Source organism: Hypanus sabinus, chromosome 8 (assembly GCF_030144855.1).
Source record: "Hypanus sabinus isolate sHypSab1 chromosome 8, sHypSab1.hap1, whole genome shotgun sequence".
NCBI classification, from domain to species: Eukaryota; Metazoa; Chordata; class Chondrichthyes; order Myliobatiformes; family Dasyatidae; genus Hypanus; species Hypanus sabinus.
In genome coordinates, this window is record NC_082713.1 from 112,148,113 (window position 1) to 112,170,167 (window position 22,055).

The following is a 22,055-nucleotide window of genomic DNA, read 5'->3' on the forward strand; positions in this document are numbered from 1 at the left end:
AGAAAGTCCATTTATGTAAGAACCAGGCAAATCACACCAAATCTTGTTGTGATGTAAAAAGAAATCAAACTTCACTTTAGAAGTCAAATTCACTTAAAGTTATTGGAGGATATGGACATTAAATACAAATTCTATCTCTACTCCTGACCTAGGAAGTCAACTGAACAGATCTGAAATTAACTAAGTCACATACGATGAGCACAGGAGACTTAATGGAATATTAAACAAAAAGGGCTTTTACAATAACCTACTTAAACCAGTGATTTAAAAAAAAATCTAGGTTTGTATCAATTACTTGAATTTAAATTACCCAGCTTTCTTCAAAGGAGTTGAACCCCTGCATCATGTTAACTACTTATTCACTGAGCTAAAATAAAGCTGGTAATCACCAGAAGACCCTATGCACAATGAAATCACTGAGCTTCATCTGTACTTTTGCCACTCAGCAATTTGAGTGTTATCTGAAGTGTCCAGCAAGGCTAAGATGTGTTAGTCATACGAAAAGCAGAATACACCACCTAGCATCAAGTTATATACTAGATTCGAAGGCAAACATCGCCCAATCGTGATCATTTACTGTACTAAAAAAGGGTATCAGGCTAATTATCATTGACATGTCAAATTTATTCTGCAGTAACAGTAGTGCAATACATACATTAAGCTAAGCTATATGATATATAGCTTCATTGAGACTGAATCAGTAAAGTCAATGCAGAGAGAATGTTTTCCTATTGCCAAGAATATTAGAAGCTTTTGGGAATTGTGTATTGCATTCCCACACCTAAAGGCTCAGGACCAATCTATATATCTGCAAAGAGGAAAATTGGATGTGGTAAATCTTTGCTATAAGCAAATATGCTTTACAATCACTCTAGAGCAAGCAAGTATATATTTTTTTGAGACCAATAGTAAATACTTCAGGTCCAGACCCAAATAAACTCCATTCTTGTACTCAAACTGTATCATAATAAACAGCTATTATTTGAAGCTACATAATCATTAGTATTACCTAGAACACTAGGTCTCCAAGGTCCAACCATTTAATAGGTCTTTTCAAAAGGTCTTCAAACAACCCTTCCGAGACATCAGCTATATCCTAGCCTGCTGTCTACATTCTCTCCCATACGTGAATCTTCACCGATGCTAATGAGCTGTGCCACAAGTGAGATTCTGAAGAAATTAAATAAGCAGTCATAAACAAGTATGAGTTTGTGGAAAAGTTTTATTTATGGTTTACATGACACTTCACAAGAAATTGTCATTTTAAATATTACAAATTTACAGTCATTTCACTTCCACAAGGAATGTAAATAACATACAAAACTCCTTTGCCCTCCTAGACCTTTTAATAGGGATGAATGAATCATTTGTTCTTCAACATTCTGTTCAATGGTTTCACATCCCAGCAGTATACATCTCCCTATTCAATGTAGATTGACGATAGTATTAATCCCTTATAATTCATCTTTTGTATCTGTGGATTCCTGGAAGTGATGGAAAGGATAAAATATTAGTTTTTAAAATTTAAATTACAAACTCAAAGCATTAAATTAATTACGAACAAGACCTACTTCAGTCTGTTCTTCTGTTTCATCACTTTCCTCTGCATCCTCTTCCTTCACATCATCATCTTTTGCCTCATCTTGTTCATCATCTACAATTTCTTCATATTCTTCAACCTAAACAAGAAAACAAATTGTTTCCAAAGTTGCAATTCAATTTGATACTGAATTTAGATCAAGAGTCAGTCACCATTACCATAGAATTATCAATTCATAAGTGATAAACTCCAAGGCACCATAACTAGTTGCTGAAAATTAAATTAGGGGAAGCTAGAAAAACTGATATAGGACCAATGTATTAATCTAAGCAGTCACCTGAGCATTGAGATCAATGTTCATGCTGAGACGAAGCATTCTTTCAATTCTATCACCATATGATTTAGTATCTGGTAATTGGTATCCTGAACGTAGTGTGGCAGTCTCGAGCAACACCACAGCAAGATCTGTAGCAGTATTATCATCTTCACTTTCCTTTACAAAAAGAAAGATTTCACTTTAGTTGGTAATTCACTTGTAAATTTTCTAAATTCAGTTAAGACTAGCTGACTTAAATTTCATGTCATTGTAGTACAGTATTTTGCTCACTATTTGGCCATTTGTTATGCGTTTTCTGCCAATGGGCAATTAATGCTATAGGAAATTCACAGATCACAAAAATAATTTCTATACAGTTCACTTTACAAAAATCAACAGCATAAAACTGAGCCAGAGCACATTCTCCACAGCTCCTGCTCAACTAACAATTCTCAATAAACTTGCCTTAACTCGTCTTAGCATTTCCTTAATCAAAGGATGTCTTGGGTTAACTTCAAATGTCTTCTTTTGGCCAGAATAGTAGCTGCAAGTTAAAACACCAGTAGGTAAGTTTACAAGTAAAATCAAATCCAATTATTCTTCTCCACTACCCATTTTGGCTTTAAAGGAACACAAACATACAATGAGTACTCAAAATTAGTGCTCACCCTTGAACCACAAAACTCACATATTTTTCATGATTATGGAAACAGCTCATTCCATGTTATGAATTGTACCCATTTAAAGTTTATTAAAATCCAACTTACTTTGTGGAAATATCTTTTCCAGTCTGGTAGGCCTGGGCCTTCATGATTCTCTCCATATTACCAGACCACCCATATTGACTAGCCACTAAAGCACAAGGAGAATCAGTGAGACGCTGGGACAGGACAGCCTTTTCAATCTTGAAAGAATAAAATAAAATTAAAATGTTTATTTAGAAACAATTTTGTCAGTATTAAACATTGAAAGCAATTAAAAATGGCAACACTAAAACTTTTGGGAAAAGCAATTATACATCAATAAAACTTTAATCAAGAACTAGAAGACACGTGGAAGCTCCTTACAGCAACACTCAGTGAAGTTACTATGAGGTTTTTCCTGACCATTTGCTCTTTGACTTCAGAAGCAAATAGCAAATAGAAATGAATGTTATATATTGTATACCTTATCTTTCAGAGCTTTGTCTTTCAGCCAGGTCAAGAGTGGCTCATACTCTTTCTCCAATGCTTCATGCTTTTCTTTTGCTTTTTCACTTTCATCAAATTTCAACCCTTCTTTGGCAACATTCTGGAATCTCTTTCCGTCAAATTCAGGCAGAGCTTGGATACAGTATTCATCTACAGGTTCTGTAAGGTACAGAACCTCGTATCCCTTCTTCAACAATCTTTCAACAAAGGGGGAAGATTCAACCTACAAAAAGGATGTGATGTAGTTTGATAAATTAAGCAAAGTTTTAGTACTCCAATGTACAAGAGATTCTGTATATACTGAAAATCCCAGGTAACACACAGAACTCAACAGATTAGGCAACAACTATAAAAAATAAACTCAACTTTCAGGCTGAGATTCTGATGAAGGGTCTTGGCTCAAAACATTGATCGAAAAATTTATTTTTGCAAATAGACATGCTAATTATTACAATGGTATCTACTATTACCTCTTTCCTGCTTGCTCCAGCCATGAAGTAGATTTTGTCTTGTTTCTCTTTCATTCTTTCCAGGTACTGCTCTAAGCTAGTCTGTTTGGACTCATGGTGAGAAGACTGGAACCGTAGCAACTTAGCCAAACGGGTTCTATTAGAGTGATCCTCGATTACACCCAACTTGATGTTGGTTCCAAACTCCTTCCAGAATATTTCTTCATATTTTTCTTCTGCAATCTTCTTGATCATATCTAGGGTTTTACGCACTAGTTTCTTTCTAATAACCTATTTTAGATTAGAAAAAAAAGTCAGTCCAGTTCAGCAACAGAATGAAAGCAACTATTGAATGCAATTTTGGTTTTCTAAAAAAAAAAGCAAAATACTATTGAAACAATCTGTACACATTGATCTAAAATCTTAGGATAGAGCCAAAGCACTACAGCTACCAGATGTAAAATTAACCTACAGATTAACTATGAGGCATTTTTTAAAAAACACTTCCACCTGTGTTAATTTAACTTGTTTGCTACATCATACTGCTGTCTTTAGATACTCAACATTAAACTTATGCAGTAGATACCTTCAGCAATTTATGCTGTTGCAGAGTTTCACGGGAGACATTCAAAGGCAGGTCATCAGAGTCCACCTGGTGAAAATAAAAATGTTAAATGCAGGAGCTGCTGAACTGTCAAACTGCCACATCGAAAGCTCAAGTTTAGAAGGGCCTATTCAAACATCACTACAATTGCCAGTTCTGTTGGTGTGCAAATTTCAAGACCAAATCTTAATGTATGTTACAAACACAGTGGATTCTGGTTAATTAGGACTCACCAAGACCAGTACGTTTAGTCTCAGTTAAGCAGCTGCCTCAATTAACCAGTTACATGGAAATAGTTAAAAGATGGAATCAAACCACTTAATGAGTATTTAAATGAAATATGAACAAACTAGAATAGAACACTCAATGCCACCCAGTACTATAAAACTATTAGTTCCTAATAGTTAGTTATCAAAGGAATTCATCCATGTATGGGGGTGGGGTCCAGAAGGGGTAGCACCTTTTTTATCCATTGACCATGTCCTTGTATCCATTGGGAACAGCTCATTCACCTTCGGTCCCCACCATTTAGCTCTCAGTTGGGGCTTTAAGTAGCTGGTTGTATGCAACAGCAGCCACGTCCCAATACACTGCTTTGACAGGCAGGCTAAACCAGGTGAGGGTAGCCAGACAATAGGGAAATAGGGACATGTTTGTCCAAGCAGGTGAAGCTAGCCTCAGCAGACTGGGTAGATGAAATCAACAGTGAGATCGAACGGCCAAGGCAGTGGTTCTGCAATGCTTTGTGGAGAGTGAGGAGCATGGTAAGGCACAGAATTCAGTTATCCATTGCAACCAATGAAGGTCCCAGTTTGTGTTGACTACTCATTCCACTGAACCAGGACTTCTGAGGTTGAGAATGGAACTGTCCCAGTACAAGATTTTCCACTTTAAAAACTTTTGCACAGGTTTCACTATCATTGATAGTTGCAATGGACAACCAACAAGGCACAATGTTCTTTTGATAGCACTGATTTTGTTTGTTTACAGTCAGACACCTAGTGCAGATAATGGATTGCTTTCATACAATGTTTCCAATGATTGCATCCCCCAGATCTTCATTTTCATTGTAACATTCAAGATGATTATTATGGACACCATCAAAATTCTTTGTAGCTTAATTTTTACTCCCACCATTTCTGGCATCTCCAAGCCTGAATGCTGGAAGCCGCAGTGAGCAAAACAATGCTAAAACAGTTCTAATTTCTTGACAACTATCAGTGATAAAAACCTTTGCTTTTTGAAGACAAAATACTCACTCTACTGATACTACAGCCGTATTTTAAAAAAAATGTTCACCGACCATGGTGTAGAGCCTAATGGCGACAAAAGTTCATACAACTGATGCTAGTTAGAAACCATTTATTTGCAACACTTGCGCTGCTTTAGGGTGTTGTTGAAGGGAATCCCAGTTATTTTCTTGATTAGCCTTAGTTCTTTAAGAGTTGTCCCTGATTAAGCAGCTGCCCTAATTAACTGAAATCCACTGCACCTAAAGATCTAATTTTGTGTATCATATCAAGATCAATACAACCCAGTTAGATTCTGGAAATTAGTTTTTTGTCTATGACCATGGGCAAATACACCACTTATGAATACTTACCACCCCCTTGATGAAATTCAAATACTTTGGCATCATATCATGGAAGTCATCTGTGATAAACACTCTACGAACAAAGAGCTGCAACAACAGGAAATTTGATTAATGATGGCCATGATGTTGACTGTAATTATTGAAAGCTATTACTAGAACAAAAAACACCAGAACTACACATCTCCAGTTTTAGAACACCAACTAAACACAAGAGATTCCTGCAGAGTTAGAACTCTAACTCTATCAAGCATACAGGAAAGATATAAAATGTCTACGAATTCAAAGCTTAGGGAAAAAAATTTTAAGTCAAGAAAGAATCAACATCATTTTGTTGAATGGCTTTAGTGCATGGTTGTTCTTATGCTTTAAATCAATGCAATGTGCTTTAAATTGGCACTTGAAAGCACCCTTAGACATTGTTTCACTGCTGTAGTAGCCCCTGATTTTTAAGCTGCATAATGTTTGTAAATGAAAGAGATTTGATTAGTGCTCCAATTACACAAAAGTTCACACCAGAAGAGAAGCAGGTAGGATTGTAATATGTTTTCTTTCTGAAAGAAAATGGAAACAAATCAGCAGTGTTCGCCAAATCAATTACGTCAGATATTTCAGTAAGAATGCAGAACCCCACTGGTTCTGATGTTGGGGTTCGTGTTCCAGTGTCCAAGTACACACTGATGCAAAATCTTTAAAAAAAAACTAGTTAGTATTGGTAGCAGTTCTGGCCAGTGTGACAGTAATCTCTAAAGAATCAATTTTCTTTTGATAATTCAACATACCTTAATGTAATCAGATTTTTTGGATCCATATTCATCAAACAAACCACGGGGCGCAGTTTTGGGCACAAACAGTATTGATTTGAATGTTACTTCTCCTTCAGCAGTAAAATGGATATGAGCAATTGGTTCATCTGTGTCCTAGGGAAAAGAAACCTTTCATCAAGGACAAGTTAAATGTATTATGATGTGATGGGGAGTTCTCCATTTGCTGCATTAGATTTATGCACACAATGAAAGTGATGATTTTTAGGAGCACCCACAAATGAATTCAAAATAATACCAGGGTCAGCATCAACTAGGTATTTCACATTGCAACATTTGCAAGAAAATATACTTCAGGACTGTATGGCAACACGTATTTTGATAATAAATTTACTTGTACTGAATGTCGTCCTTGTTCCAAAAACTTAATGAAATGGTGAAAAGAATCAGTTATTCAATGTTGTATACAATTTTATTCCTTCATGAGCTTCTGTCCGCACCTTTGACAGCTAATTACATTTCTAACTAGCACTCATCTGATCTTTACTCCATTAATCTGCCATTTTGCTCTCTGCAAGTTTAACTTCCAATTAAGGCAAATATACTTCCCACTCTGCAGATGCTATGGCCTGTTAAGTGTTTCCATTATTGATTATAGGAACTTGCCTCCTCAAATGTCTTCAACTCCTTAACACACAGTTGTGCTTTATGTTGTAACATTTAAAACAATGAAGGCAAAGGCACAACATCAAATGCTGTAGCTATTCTCCAAGTTATTTCATTTAACGTTCACATTAAAACTTACTTCTGGCTAAATATGAGCATCTACTCCAAACCAGTAATGCATAGTAACATTACTAAAGTGTTTTGAAACAATCAAATTGAAGTACTGCACAAGCTATGATTTTTTTTCCAAGAACACCAGTCTGAAGTAATGTGAGCTTACAATGTTTAATTTTAAGCAAAAGATTTTCAGAAATAAAATGTTACCTTAGAAAAGGTCTTATAGAAAGCTGTGTACTCATCTTCTTTTATTTCTTTGGTTGGTCTTTGCCAGATTGGTTTAATGTCATTCATCAGCTCCCAATCCCAGACAGTCTTCTCAACCTGCAAGAAATAGGAATTGTGGTAACATAGAAAGCCTAAACAGCCTGTCTTGCACATCTGCCATCTTGCTTTTGCTGGCCCATGATTCCACAAACCTTTAGAAAATAAGCAATACTGTCAGAATTGGCTGAAGATGGTCCAGTATCAAACTATATTAAGATCGCTGTTTGTACTCAAGGATATAACTAATCCACAAGCTTCCACTTTGGAAGCTTACACTGTACTGCAATAAATCAGAAATTTTGGGAAGAACTTCACAGACATATTGGGGTAATATGCAAATTCTAAATAGGAATGATTTCCACTCATTTTGATTCTCTAGAACATTTGTGACTACTGCAGTATTTCACCAAATTTAGAGCTGTCTACATTTGATGGGAAAACTAACCTCAGCCAACGATCTGAATACTAGTAAAAAAATCCAGCACTCTTGGGACTAGTAAATTTTCCAGACTATCATGTCCCTGACCCTTGGTACTTTACACTCCAATGCCAGCCTAAGTTGCACAGCAGCCCACAGTCCATACTCTGGCACCACTCCCCTGCTGCATTCTCAAACCTAGATCCATTCACATTAGTTGCTGATGAGATTAAGCTAACAAGTGATCCAGATGTTAAATCATATTTCAAAACTGGATGCCAATTTAAGAGTTCACCACGATCAATTCTTTAACACAAGCTTCATACCTTCTTTGTTTTCTCTTTTTCTTCAGTTTCCTCTTCAACTGCTGCCTCATCATCACTATCTTTTTCCTTTTCGTCCTTCTCCTTTGCTTCCTCCTCATCTATTGGTTCCTCGACAGTTTCTGTCTATAATGTAAATTTTCTGTTAATAGACATCATTTAAGTTTATCAATGTTAATCCAATTTAGCAACTCAGAATTACCTTGCTGCTCCAGATATAGATAGGAAAGTTGATGAACTGGGAGTACTTCTTCACTAGATTTTTGATTGTTTCCAGTTCAAGGTAGTCAGATGCTTCCTCCTTCAAAACTAAGCTACAATGAACAAGTACATTTAAAGATTAGATTATTGCACTTAGGGAAAAAGAATGAGCTCTTTAAAGCAAAAAGAAGCCAGAACCAAATAACTATTTTGGCAAATCAAACTATTAACCACACCCCCCTTAAAATATTGAAATCCCTCCCAACTGGTACCATCAGGGAAATTTCCATGCACCAAAGTCAATTTCAGTAAAAATTGCAAAGAACTAGTATTTCACTTACGTGATAGTTGTACCTCGTCCCAGTGTGTTTCCTCGAGGATCCTCTATTACAGAAAACTCATTGGAGTCAGATTCCCAGATATGCTGTGTACCATTGTTGTGCTTGGATGTAACAATCACCTTATCTGCCACTAAGAAAGCAGAGTAGAATCCAACACCAAACTGACCAATTAACTCTGAGGTGGACTGGTCCTCATTTTGCATCTCTGTGAGCTTATTTAAGAATTCACTTGTTCCAGACTTTGCAATTGTGCCAAGGTTTTTAATCAACTCCTCTTTAGTCATGCCAATACCGGTATCTGTGACATGAAGCATGTTCTTCTCTTTGTCAGCCTAAGAAAACAAAGTGCAATGTTCTTAGCTCTTTATTCAAACACACAATTTTTTGTACATAAACTCCAAGAATATGGATGATTATACCTTTCATATCATCTAAGGTATACCAAGAATACACCTTTCATGTCATTTTTAGAACAGCCCAAGGGTTTTTGAAGTACATGTACACAAGGAAGTAGTAATCTGTACAAACTCTCACTTTCATCTGGTTGCTCTTTTGGCTTACTGAAACTACATTGACCATCAAGTACTCATTTACACTAATCTTTATTTTCCCCACAACTCCAGTTTATCATTTGCTCAGATCCAGTTTAGAGGGACTAATTGACTCACAAGCCAAACCATCCTGAGGTAATAGGAGAACAAACTCACTCCACACAGCTCAATGTTGAACCTGGATTGCAGGTCTGTTAGGGGCTGCTCCACCATCTTGTTTCTGATGGAAACAGAAATGCTGTTCAAGGAATAATTATGGCCAGGTCACCAGGGATAATTTATACTTACAAAACAAAGCTCTAGGAATTTTATCTACTATACACACATGAAGCAAGGCCTGGGCACATCAGTTAATGACCACTGAATGGTGGAATAAGCTTAGAGGCATTGTTCAATATACTCAATAAATCCTCTGAAAAGCAGAAACTCACTACAAACTCCAGATAATATCATTCACAGGAAGCAGAATTTGTTCTCCTGCCTGATCTGGCAGGAGAACAGCAAATTAAGATACACTTGATCCTTATCCAATCTAAAAATACCCAATCTGCTCAATTATATGACAATTAGAGCATTATCTAAAGGTCTTCAATTGTGAAATTGATTATAGAGGACCTCTCCAAATTATGAAATCCTGACTCGTGTACAGCATTACATACAACCAAGCATCTGCAAGATTGGCAGAATGGATTTGGTGATTGCAGGCATCCTTTACCATAAGAGTACTCAGTAACTGGCTGCACTTCTGACTTGACTTCTGGGTTACAAACAGTTCACAAGGAGAAAACACTGTTGTGATGGGGTGGACTAGAGCAAAGTTAATGAAATCAAACCTTTATCTTGATCGTCATTTCTTCTGTGGCATGCAGTGCTGTTTCATTTGTTAGTGATAGCAATCGGATCTTGTCCAGTGCATCAGAAGCATTAGAGATCAGTTCACGCAGAAATATCTAGTAATAATTACAATCATTAATATTCTGCAAACATACAATTGAATGCTCATATGAATTGAAACTATATCCCAGCACCTTCCAGTCAGAAAGGATTGTTACAATACTTGCTTGTTCAGAATATTAATATCCACAGAAAAGCACAACAAAATCTCAGTCATTTCAAAACAATTTTTCCCTTTTGCTAAGAACCAAAGAAGCAATCGTTAGCATTCACAAAGAGCAGAAATGAATCATTTCAGCCCTAGGGCATCACTTGGTTTGCCCTAACTTGCACTGCTCAGAGAACCATCTGTTACTGTTACTAAATGACCGGTTGTTTCCTGGGGTTGGAATTGAGGACATTTGCTATCATTTCCATACACAATTCAGTGTATTCATGGATTCCTGCCTGTAGTTAAGACATGACAACATGCAGGTATGGATCACAATAGTACAGTGGTCCCCAACCACTGGCCCAATGGTTGGGGACCACTGCAATAGTACACAACATGTGCCAAATAATAATAATCACCAATAAGATTAACCTCAATGGCACTATCACCAAACCCCTATTAGTTTCAAAGTGGACAGCTGGGGAATCACCTGCCTTTCAAGAGGCTGGAAGTGAGGATGTTCACTGTCACCGTCAGCCAACCACAAGAACAGGCCAGAGACTTGCCTTTTTGACACTGAAAATACTTCCCACCACCCACAATGCAACAATCAGCAGTGAACTTTTGAATTGTATGGATAAACGCTGCCGCAGCACTATTCAAGACAAAACATTTGATTGATATTTACTGCATCAGCTTAAAGACAAGAATGAAAAATAGTGGTTTGACGAGACCCATATTCAAAAATGGGGTCATTTCTACAGAGTAGAGACAAATCAAAGTCTCAACTAAACAAATTGCTGGGCCACATGTAAAAGCAGGTACATGCAAAAATTATTTATCACAAGAACAAATGCCAATTAGTGATATTTGCAAATATTCAGAAACTATTAGCCTCCACTAGCTTACAGGACACCCTTGGACAAGATGTAGCACCTGCTTAGTCTCTCCCCAATCCACCCAAACTCCTGATTATGCAACCACTGATACCAGGCCGAGTATTAACAACAGCTGGGGTCACTTGTCCTGTAAGGGTACCGCCCAGAAAGCATTGGCAAACCACTTCTGCAGAAAAGTTTACTGAGAACAACCATGGTCAAAGACTATGATCACTTGCATCATACAATATGACATAATGATGATGAATGCTCCAAACTCACCTCTTTGTTTTTATAAAGTGAATTAATGATCAACTTCATCATTCTGTTAACTTCTGCTTGAAACATAAATTTTTCAGCCTTTTCCCTTATTTCTTTAACTTGAGCAGGATTCAAACCATCTAGCTGGATAGACTCTTCCTCCCTAAGAAAAAAATTCAGTAGTTCTTATGCACTTCGAGACCATAGTTTAAGATGTTATTTAAGACCATAGTTTAAGACCAAAGTTTCTTGAGGTGGTGCAGAAAGCTTCTGATTGTTAAGCAAGCCAAACAGTTGTAATTTACAATTCCATCATTTATATCTAGGATTTACTCCATTCAACTGACACCAAACAGCTTGGAGTAAGTTGATTGAAACCAAGATACTGTACAAGTATATCACATATGCTGGTACATTCTAAGTCAAGGTTATAGTTTGAGATCAATTCTCTAAAAGGTCAACCTAAACCGTAACAATTAAACAGTTAATTTCTCAAACGTAGCACAGGCATACATGTTAGATGGATGAAATTACATGCCAGAAGATAAAATACGAGGCAAGTAGATGCTGGAGAAGGTACTGTGCAAAACATTTGAGAGCAAACTCAACGTAACAGCTTGTTACAAAATCTTTAAGCAGCTCACAAACTATGGAATTAGAACTGTGATCCATCTTCTCAGACAGCGCAAAAAGCAAAGAAAGTGAAAGAACCCCCATGCACAAAATAAAACGGCACCCCGATCAGCAAAGCACCGAACACTCCTCCTCATCCCGCACATTGACCCCCAGCCTGGGGACGGCAAGGCTCAAGACAACAATCCTGCAGTGTTATTGGCAGATAGCTGGATGCAACACGTTACGGGTGGGATCTGAAATTGCTCCACCAGACAGAAGAAAAACCCGTACCTCTTAACAACTTCATCGTCAGTTCTTGAGCCATCCCTGCTTTTCCCAAGATCCTCCTCCACGGTTTCATCTTGCGCCCGAACAAAAGCTGAAAAAGCGCACGTGTCCAGTGTGAAAGCGAGTAAAACACAGCAATAATGAACACCACTCAATCACGGTCCCCGAGCTCTGGTCTTCTGAGAAGCACAAGAGGCTTTAATCACAATTAGGGGCACTCCTACTATGGGAGCTTCTCGACAGGAATTACATGTATTTGTAGTACTTAGCAGCAAAGAAATTAATTGAATACCTGCTTATATTAAGAATGCAGTGTTGGAATAGAGAAGAACAACTCAAGGAAGAAAAACCGTGCGTTAACTTGCGCCAAGGAGTGTGAAGAACAGACAAGTATGGTGAGATTTTGTGCAGAAGCAAAAGGGGAATAGACCAGGAGACCCAAATAGTTAATATCTTAGGTCAATGACCAACACGCACACTATCAACTCAACCTAGGGGACAGAAGGACATTTCACCACAGATTCACACGGTCCACGGAATACCTCCAGCACTGTTGTCAGTCCAGTTTCCCCAACAATTGTAGCTCTTTTTCGTTTCTCAGCTAAAAGCAGGGCTGGGTGTGGTGAGGGGGGATTATGTCTGAAGTGGATGGTGGGCACAAAGGATTTGTTTTTTTGGGGGAAACACAATAAATTCTGAAAAGGATGGTTTCCGAGGGCAACACCATTACTCTGTCAGCAACGCGCGAGGGACAGAGATTTTATTTTGGGGAGAGGAAGACGCTAACTTGCGTCGAGAATGGACAACAGGTCTGGAGAACCTGCCTTCGGGCGGTAGGCGATGAAGGGCGCGGGATGAGACGGGGTTATGGGGGAAGATGGAAGTAAAGTTTGGGATCACCCCCGAACCACGAGGTTCCCTTCACAACATCTCCCACGCACACGCCGCGGCCCCGTTTCGCCCGCAGACGCGGTCGTGGGAGGTGGTGGGTGCTGGAAGAAAGAAGCCGGAACCCGACCCTCGGAGCTGAGAAGGTTCCAGAATCCCGCCGCCGTCGACGTGCAACTCACCGAAGGCCAAGAGCGCGCAGAGCACCGCCAGAAACCAGGCCTGCTTCATCATTATTCGGAACGGAGCGCCTGGCTCTAGATTCACCCCCACTGACCGACCGACCGCACACACGATGCCGCCGCCGCCTCCCTCCGAGCCTTCAATAAGACCACTTCGGCGAGAGAGGGGCGGGGCCACCAGGCCGCGCAGGCGAGCCAACCACAGCGGACCACGCAAAAAGCAGCCCGCCAGTCAGACTCCAGAGCGAAAACAGTCTGACCAATCACCGCCTTCCATGTACCATCTCCTACGTCGAGAGCGTGGCTCGCTCCAATTGGCGGAGGGGCGGCTCCAGCGCAAGCGGTTCAAAGTTTTTTAAAAATTGCTTCTTTCTGAACTCGGTATTTTTTATGATGTTACTTGTCGTGATCATGCAATATTTTGTTCCATAGAAAAAAAATCAATTTTTTTCTTATATATCCTTCCGGGGTTGTCTGACTGGGGTCTCCAGCCGTTTACCTTGGTAACGAGTCCAGGAAACGGTTGCGATGGAAACAGGAGCTACACCACGCCCGGAGGAAGCCAGACGCCTTGACAAGAGCACAACGTCCTGGTGAGTCTTGGCTTTATTCGCTTTAACAAAGTTTATACGCTTTCAGAGGATATATGAATGTGGAAGATTCTTGTCACATAAAATCGAATTTTAATCTTAAGAATAAACATTCTGCAGAAATATGTGAGGAAATATTATAAAGTGCCTTTCGCATTCAATTTATCTGTACGAAGTCTCAAAACACCTTCCAATTTATGCCATACCTATACAATTACTTAGGCAACACATTGGTGCGTAAGCTCTCTACCTCATTATGATCGCACTTTTTATTTTCTACCAGCACTACACTTTGACTGTAACTGTTGCACTTTATTCTGCATTTTTTTGTTTTAGTTTGTTCTACTTCGATGAACTATGTAGTGAATTGATATGTTGGAATAGAATACAAGTTTATCTCTGTATCTCAGTGCATGTAGCAATAATAAACCACTTCCAGTGATAATCCCTGTGATAATCCCTTAATAAATTGCTTTGTTTATGGTGAAAAGATAAGTATTGACCGAGATACTAGATAGACATCAGGATTTCTTTTTGTGATTTTTTTCACTCATGTAAGAGGGCAGCAAGGGCCAATGTTTAATATCACATCCAAAGATCATTCAGACTTGTGTGCAATTCTGGTTCCCCAGAAAGAAGTACATAGTTCAAAGAAGATATCTGTTATCAAAGTACATATATGTCATCATACACTACCTTGGAATTCATTTTCTTGCAGGCATTCAGAGGAAAAGAAGGAAATCAGTGAAAAACTATACTCCAGCAAAAAATGAGCAAAAGACAAACTGTGCAAGTATAAACAATTAACACTGAGAACATGAGTTGTAAAGTCTTTGATATGTCATTAAGCTAGAAACGGTACAGAAAAGATTCACAACGATGTAACCAGGACTGGAGGGCTTGAGTAACAAGGATAGTTTGGAATTTTTTTTTCTCTTGGAGAACAGGAGGCTGAGAGGTGACTGTTTAAAATCACGAGATGCATAAATAAGGTAAGTGTTTACAGTCTTTTTCCTAGGGTAAGAGAGTTTAAGGAGAGGGGAAAAAGTAAAAAGAGACCAAGGGGCATATTTTCCCCACACAGGATTGAGATGCCAGTGTGGTGAACTATGTGCCTGTCTGGACACGCCCCCTGCTGATTGCTCCTGTGGCTCCTCCCACAGGCCCCTGTATAAAGGCGATCTGAGGCCTGACGCTCGGCCTCAGTCTCCAGGACATAGTATGATGGACACTCACTCCTGGTTCCTTCTTCCAGTCAATAAAAGCCGATATCTCGCCTTACGTCTCAGTGTGAGTTATTGATGGTGCATCAGCCAGAAGACATTAGAACATTGAATGTAGGGGTTCCAGTGACGTCATCGTCGAGAATGGCAGCTTAAGTCACTAGCTCCTCCGGAAAAAACGCGTATTAAGCCCCGTTATTCCATCAAATATAATATTTTTTGAAAAATATTTGAACTGAAAAGAGGGACAAGAATGGGGAAAAGGAATGGAAATAAAAAAAGTGACACTGCTGTGCCTGCATCCAAGAGGAGTGCAGCGAGCGGCTCTCCGACCCAACTGCATGCTAGCGAGGCGGCTGCTGGGCCTCGTTCAGACAAAGCGGCGAATATCTTCGAAATCCTGAAAGAAATAATGGAGGTCCAGAAAGAAATAAAGCAGCAGCTCCGTGATATTAAGTCAGAGCTCGCCAGCGTCAATCAAAAAAATAGCGGTGGCAGAGACTCGAATTGTGAAGGTGGAAGATCGCGTTCAAAACGTGGAACAGATACTGAGTAAGACAATAAAAATATTACATCACCAAGAAGGTAAACTGCTTGACCTGGAGGGAAGATCATGGCGGAAAAATATCAGAATCTACAGTGTTCCCAAAGGAGCGGAGGTCTATGATGGAGTTTGTCGGAAATTTACTGCGGGACGTGCTGGATCTTCCCCCCCGGCTATGGAGCTGGAAGTTGAAAGAGCCCGCTGAGTGTTAGTCCCAAAACCTACCCAGGATAGAAAGCCACGCTCAATAATAATTAAATTCCTTCGGTGCAGCACCAAGGTGGAGATTCTACGAAGGGCCTGGGGTAAGAACAGTGTTTTTCGACGATAAATTAATATATTTTGACCAAGATTACCCCTCCGCAGTCCTGCAGAAATGCAAAGGATACTCTGAAGTAAAGCGAGTACTAAAGCAAAAAAAGATTACATTTCAAACTCCGTACCCTGCTAAACTTCAAGTGTTTTATGACAACGGGACACAGTTGTACCAGACAGTGGAAGAGGCAACTACAGACATGAAGGCAGAGGGTTGCCCGTCAGCATGACCAAAACGAAGGAAAGCCTGACTGAGGTATTATCCCGCTCCGCTTGGGAAATAGTGCAAGAATCGAGAAAGCAGGAGATGGGAGGAGACAGAGAGAAATATATCAGGAAGAGACCGGGAGTTTCCCAAAGACAGTCCTCACCCCCTTCAGAAGAGCCATAAGGTTTGGCTAACTTTAAAAATGTTGAGAAGTTAAACGGAAGCAAAAGTACACTGTGATATTCCTAACTCGAGAAATACTTATTATAATGTGGATTTTATATTACTTGGTTGTTCTTTATTCACTCGCTTACTCCTTTTTTCCCACCAAAATGCGAATATATGTGTAATGTGTGTGTGTATATATATATTTGTGTCTGTACATGTAGATATAGGAGTACACAGGGAAATCTTTTCTGTGTAATGGATTTGTTCACCGACTTTTATGAATACTGCAATGGGGGCCCTCAACTCACAAGTAGGAGGGGTTGACCCCCACAGCTAGACATTTCCTCTAGCTCAACGCAGGGTCATTTACTAGAGACCTCAGCCTTGGAATCACACATTTGTTGCCATTTTTGTTGCTATTTGGGTTTCATCTTTCTTATTTGTTCAGGGAGTAGATCGATTAAGTTTTTTTCTAATTTCAATAATACATTGATGGATAAATACAGATGGCTAAGGACAAGGTAAAATTAATTTCTTTAATGTCAATGGGCTATTAAATCCAATCAAACATAAGAGAATTTTATCCAATTTGGAACAATTTGATTCATACTGGGAAAAATGGTTTAACTACCTGATGCCTCATAGGCCTGATTTTATTCTCACAAATCAATGAATCTGTTGTTTAAAAAAAAATCACTCCCTACTTGTACATAGTTCTTTCCTTTTGCTTGCTTTTTCTTTCCACTCTTTTCTATAAGTATGTACCTCAGATAAATACTTTGTGGAGATTTGTGATATATATGATATACATGTACAATGTCTGGAATACATCTTATGGAAATGTTTATTTGATGATGAACTTCAATAAAAAAATAAATTACAAAAAACAAAGAACATTGAGTGTAGAATAGTACAGCACAGGAACAGGTCCTTCAGCTGACAATGTTGTGCTAAACCAGGTAAAAAGTAAATTAAAAACACTCAAGCATTAATTCCTCCTGTCTACACAGTGTCCATATTCCTCCATCTTCCTCACGTTCATGTGCCTATCTAAACATATCTTAAAGGCCTCTCATACATTTACCTCTACCACCATACCAGGCGGCACATTCCAGACATCCACCATTCTGAGTAAAAATCCCCTTTGAACCTACCCCTCTCACTTTCAGTGCATGCCTTCTGGTATTAGATACTTAAATCCTGGAAAAGAGATACTCTCCGTCTACTCTATGTATCTCGTAATCATATAAACCTTTATTAGATCTCCCCTCAGCTTCTGCCACTCTAAAGAAAACAACTAAGTTTGTCCAGCCTCTCATGATAGCACATGCCCTCTAAACCAGGCAGTATCTTGGTAATCTACTTCTGCATCCTCTCCAAAGCCTCAGCATCCTTCCTCAGTGTTTGCAGTTCTCCAGAAGTAGCCTTATCAGACCTCTATAAAGTTGCAACATAACCTCTAAATTCTTCTTGAACTCAATGCCTCAACAGCAAGTATTCTATGAACCTTCTTACCCACCCTATTGATTGGTATAGCCAGTTTCATGGAGCTATGAACTTGGATCCCAAGATCTCTCTGCTCAGCAACACTGGGTCTTACCTCAACACTGTACTGTATCCTCGCATTTGCCCTACCAAGGTGCAACACCTCACATTTATCAGAGTTAAACTCCATCTGCCATTTCTCTGCACATATCTGCAACTAATCTATATCCTTGATGTATCACTGTATCCTTGAAGAGGCAGGTCAAATTACAATGTGGAGAAAGCATTTGGCTCAGTACGTTGATAGAAAAGACTTGTAGGGATAAAGGGCAAATGCAGGTAAATGGGAGTAGTGCAGGTCAGCATGAATGAGTTGAGCTGAAGGTCCTATTTCTGTGCTGTACAACCCTCGGACTCTAAAATGCAATGTTCCCTCTGTCATGCCAATGGTATGTCATCTTAGATTTTTGTTTCAAGGAATACAAACTTTTAACTAGGAAAAGGAGTAGGCAATTTAGACTTCTAGTCAATAGGATCATGCCTCAACACCATATTCCCCAGTCTACCTATAGTCACCTTTTCACCCATTTGCTTATCAAGCATATATCCTTAAAAATATTCAGACTGCTTCCACAGTCCTTTGAGTTTTCAAAACTCATGACTCTCTGAGAGGAAATGTTTTGTCTCGTCCATCTGAAATAGGTAACCCCTTAATTTTAAACATTGTTCCCTAACTGTAGTGTTGGATTTCCACTCAAGGCCATGTGTAGGTGCTGACAGGGAGACAGCATGGAATTTGGTTGGTTTGTGTTTCAACTGTAACAGTGAATTTAGAAACCAACAATATACTTCAGCTAATCAAAGTTCAAGGTAAATTTATCAAATTACATACATGGTCACCATATATAACCTTGAGATTCATTTGTGAGGGCATTCACAGCCAGTACAATAAAACAATAGAATTAATGAAAAACTGCCCACGGACAACCAATGTGCAAAAGACAACAAACTACAAATACAAAATAAAGCAATAAATATTGAGAACATGAGGTGAAGAGTCCTTGAAAGTGAGTCCATAGGTTGACTCTGATAGTCACTCTTGTGAAGCACCATCAAGTGTTTAACTGTATTAAAGAAGCATTATATGTAGGTGTATGCATCACATGATCACACTTTGGCTAACTTTCTACCTCAACTCCATCATCATATGTCTCACATCATAGACAGCAGCCATTCAGCCCACCAAGCTGATGCTGGTTCTCAAATCAATCCCACCCATCCATCCCTCTTCACAAATTAAGTGAAGAGGCCAGTTTTCTTTCACATACTGAGTTACAGCTTGCTTTTTCCAGCCAACTTAGTCCTGGAAAATACTATTCTAAATAAATGCAGGCATAGGGTAGTAAATAGGACTAAGTGTTGCAGAACAGAATTGGGGTTCAATGAGATTTACAGGTAGATGTTTCCTACTTGGCATTGCTACCTGCCATACTTTCAAAAGTGCCCTTAGGTCAGCTTTAAGGTTATCTGCCAGGGATCACCTTTCATTGATGTTTTGCTCCCATATCGTTGGTGACTTCAACCAGGCCTATTTGAAGAAAACCCTGCCTAATTATCACCAGTACATTATCTGTAGCACCAGAGCTCTCAACCTGCAAGACCACTGCTACACTGTTGTAAGGAATGCCTATCGTTCCTTCCCAAGACTGCAATTTGGCTAATTGGACCATTTGGTTGTACACCTACTACCTGCAGTCAGACAGAGCCTAAAAAGCAGGGCTCCAGAGATTAAGACAACTAAGAGGTTGTCGTGGCAGGCAGAGGAACAATTACAGGATTGCTTTGAGTCTGTGAACTGGGCTGTGTTCAAGCACTCATCTGAGGATCTGAATGACCACACCAGGGTCATTACAGACTTTATTAAAACAGCTGTGTCCCCATAAAATCATTCAGAGACTTCCCCATTCAGAATGAACAATGAAATCTGGAATTTACTGAGAGCCAGATCAGACGCATTCAAGTCTGGAGATCAAGAATGCTACAAGTGGTGCAGTTATGACCTCTGGAAAGCCAACTCACAGGCCAGGTGGAGATTCTGGATTAGACTGGAATCCACGAGGGATGCTTAACAGCTGTGGCAGAGTTTGAATGCCATAACCTCCTACAAAGTTAAATCAAGCAATATGGGGACACAGCAGAGCTTCACTTCCAGATGAGCTCAATGCCTTCTCTGCTTGGTTTGACCACCAGAACATGGAGGATACCCCCACGTCTCCTGATGATCCTTTGGTCTTAGTATCTGAAGATGACATGCAGGCTGCCTTCAAGAGGGTAATCCAAGGAAAGCATCCGGTCCTGACAGAGTACCTGGCTGACTACTGAAGAGCTGTGCTGGCGTGTTCCTGGATATCTTCAACCTCCCATCTCAGAAGTGTGTGGTACCTACCTGCTTCAAGCAGGCTTTAGTCATACCAGTGCCCAAGAAGTACATGGTAACCTGCCTCAATGACTAATATCCATTGGCACTTACATCCACAGTGATAAAGTGTTTTTAGAGGCTGTTATTGAAACATATCAAGTCCTGTCTGAGTAGCAGCTAGGATCTGCTCCAATTAGAGTACTGGAGCAACAGGTCCAGAGCAGATGCCATCTTGTTGGCTCCTCTTACAACTCTGGAACACTTAGACAGCAAAGATGCAAACATCAGGATGATCTTTATTGATTATAGGTCAGCATTTAATACCATCATCCCTTCAAAACTAAATCAGTAAACTCTAAGACCTGGGCCTCAGTAAACCCTTGTGCAATTGGACCCTGGATTTCAGCTCTTGCAGACCCCAAACAGTTTGGATTGGCAAAAACCTCTCCTGCATGATCTCCATCAGTACATGTGTGCCACAGGGCATGTGCTTAGCCCCCTGCTCTACTTGCTTTACACCAATGACTGTGTGGCTAAGTACAGCCACAACACCATATTTGTTTGCTGATGACACTACCATTGTGGGGCAAATCAAAGGTGATGATGAATCAGCATATAGAAGGGAGATAGAGAATTTGGCTGAGTGATGTCATAACAACCCCTCACTGAATGTTAGCGAGACCAAGGAACTGACCGCAGACTTAAGGAGAGGGAAACCAGAGGTCCATGACCCAGTACTAATCAGAGGATCAGAGATGGAGATGGTCAGTAACTTTAAATTCCTGGGTGTCACTATCTCAGAGAATGTGTCCTGGACCCATCATATAAAGGTAGTTGCAAAAAAAAAGCACATCAGCAGCTCTACTGCCCCAGGAGTCTGTGTAGATTCGGCATGACATCAAAAAACCTTGACAAGCATCTATTGATATATACTGACTGGCTGCATTATGGCCTGGAATGGGAACACCAATGCCTGAATGGATAATCCTACAAAAGATAGTTGATTCGGCCCAGTACATCACGGGTAAAGCCCTCCCAACCATTGAGCACACCTACATGAAACGCTGTTGTAGAAAAGCAGCATCCAAAGATCCTCATCACCTAGGTCATGCTCTTTTCTCACTGCTGCCACCAGGTAGAAGGTACAGGTGCCTCAGGACTTGCACTACCAGGTTCAAGAACAGTTACTACCCCTCAACCATTAGGCTCTTGAATGAAAGAGGATAGCTACACTCATTTACTGAGATGTTCCTACAACCAATGACATCACTTAAAGGACTCTTTATCTTGTTATTTCATGCTTTTGTTATTTATTTATAATTGCATTTGCACAGTTTGTCCTCTATGCTCTTGCTTTTTCAGTGATCCAGTTTACAGTTACTATTCTAAAAATTTTCTGAGTGTGCTCACAGGAAAAGGAATCTCAGGATTGTATGTGGTGACATGTATGTACTCTGATAATTTACTTTGAACTATATCCAATGACTTGATCTCCCACAGCCATCTGTGGCAATGAATTCTACAGATACACCACCCAACTAGCTAAAGAAATTCCTTCTCTTCTCTGTTTTATAGAGATGTCCTATTCTGATGCTGTGCCCTCTGATC

General features: G+C 39.6%; 2 protein-coding genes across 4 annotated transcripts in view; one reads left to right on the plus strand and one right to left on the minus strand.

Moving 5' to 3' along the window:
• Nucleotides 1-1,204: 1,204 nt before the first annotated feature.
• On the minus strand, nucleotides 1,205-13,651 carry hsp90b1 (heat shock protein 90, beta (grp94), member 1). The gene is made up of 18 exons (XM_059977605.1): nucleotides 13,496-13,651; nucleotides 12,429-12,516; nucleotides 11,544-11,685; nucleotides 10,172-10,288; nucleotides 8,788-9,119; nucleotides 8,448-8,559; nucleotides 8,249-8,371; nucleotides 7,445-7,561; nucleotides 6,473-6,610; nucleotides 5,703-5,780; nucleotides 4,082-4,147; nucleotides 3,517-3,786; nucleotides 3,024-3,269; nucleotides 2,624-2,760; nucleotides 2,322-2,400; nucleotides 1,878-2,033; nucleotides 1,572-1,679; nucleotides 1,205-1,484 (listed from the first exon to the last, which is right to left on the minus strand). Exons 1-18 carry the CDS (start codon nucleotides 13,545-13,547, stop codon nucleotides 1,455-1,457), a joined length of 2,391 nt encoding a protein of 796 aa, XP_059833588.1. The 5' UTR covers nucleotides 13,548-13,651; the 3' UTR covers nucleotides 1,205-1,454.
• A 293-nt stretch (nucleotides 13,652-13,944) lies between these two features.
• Nucleotides 13,945-22,055, plus strand: part of ttc41 (tetratricopeptide repeat domain 41) — a 77,206-nt gene continuing 69,095 nt past the window's right edge. For all 3 annotated transcript variants that reach the window (XM_059977625.1, XM_059977623.1, XM_059977624.1), the window contains exons 1-2: nucleotides 13,945-14,088; nucleotides 14,804-15,077. The gene's annotated coding sequence lies outside the window, so the exon portion shown is untranslated. The remainder of the gene's footprint in view (nucleotides 14,089-14,803; nucleotides 15,078-22,055) is intronic.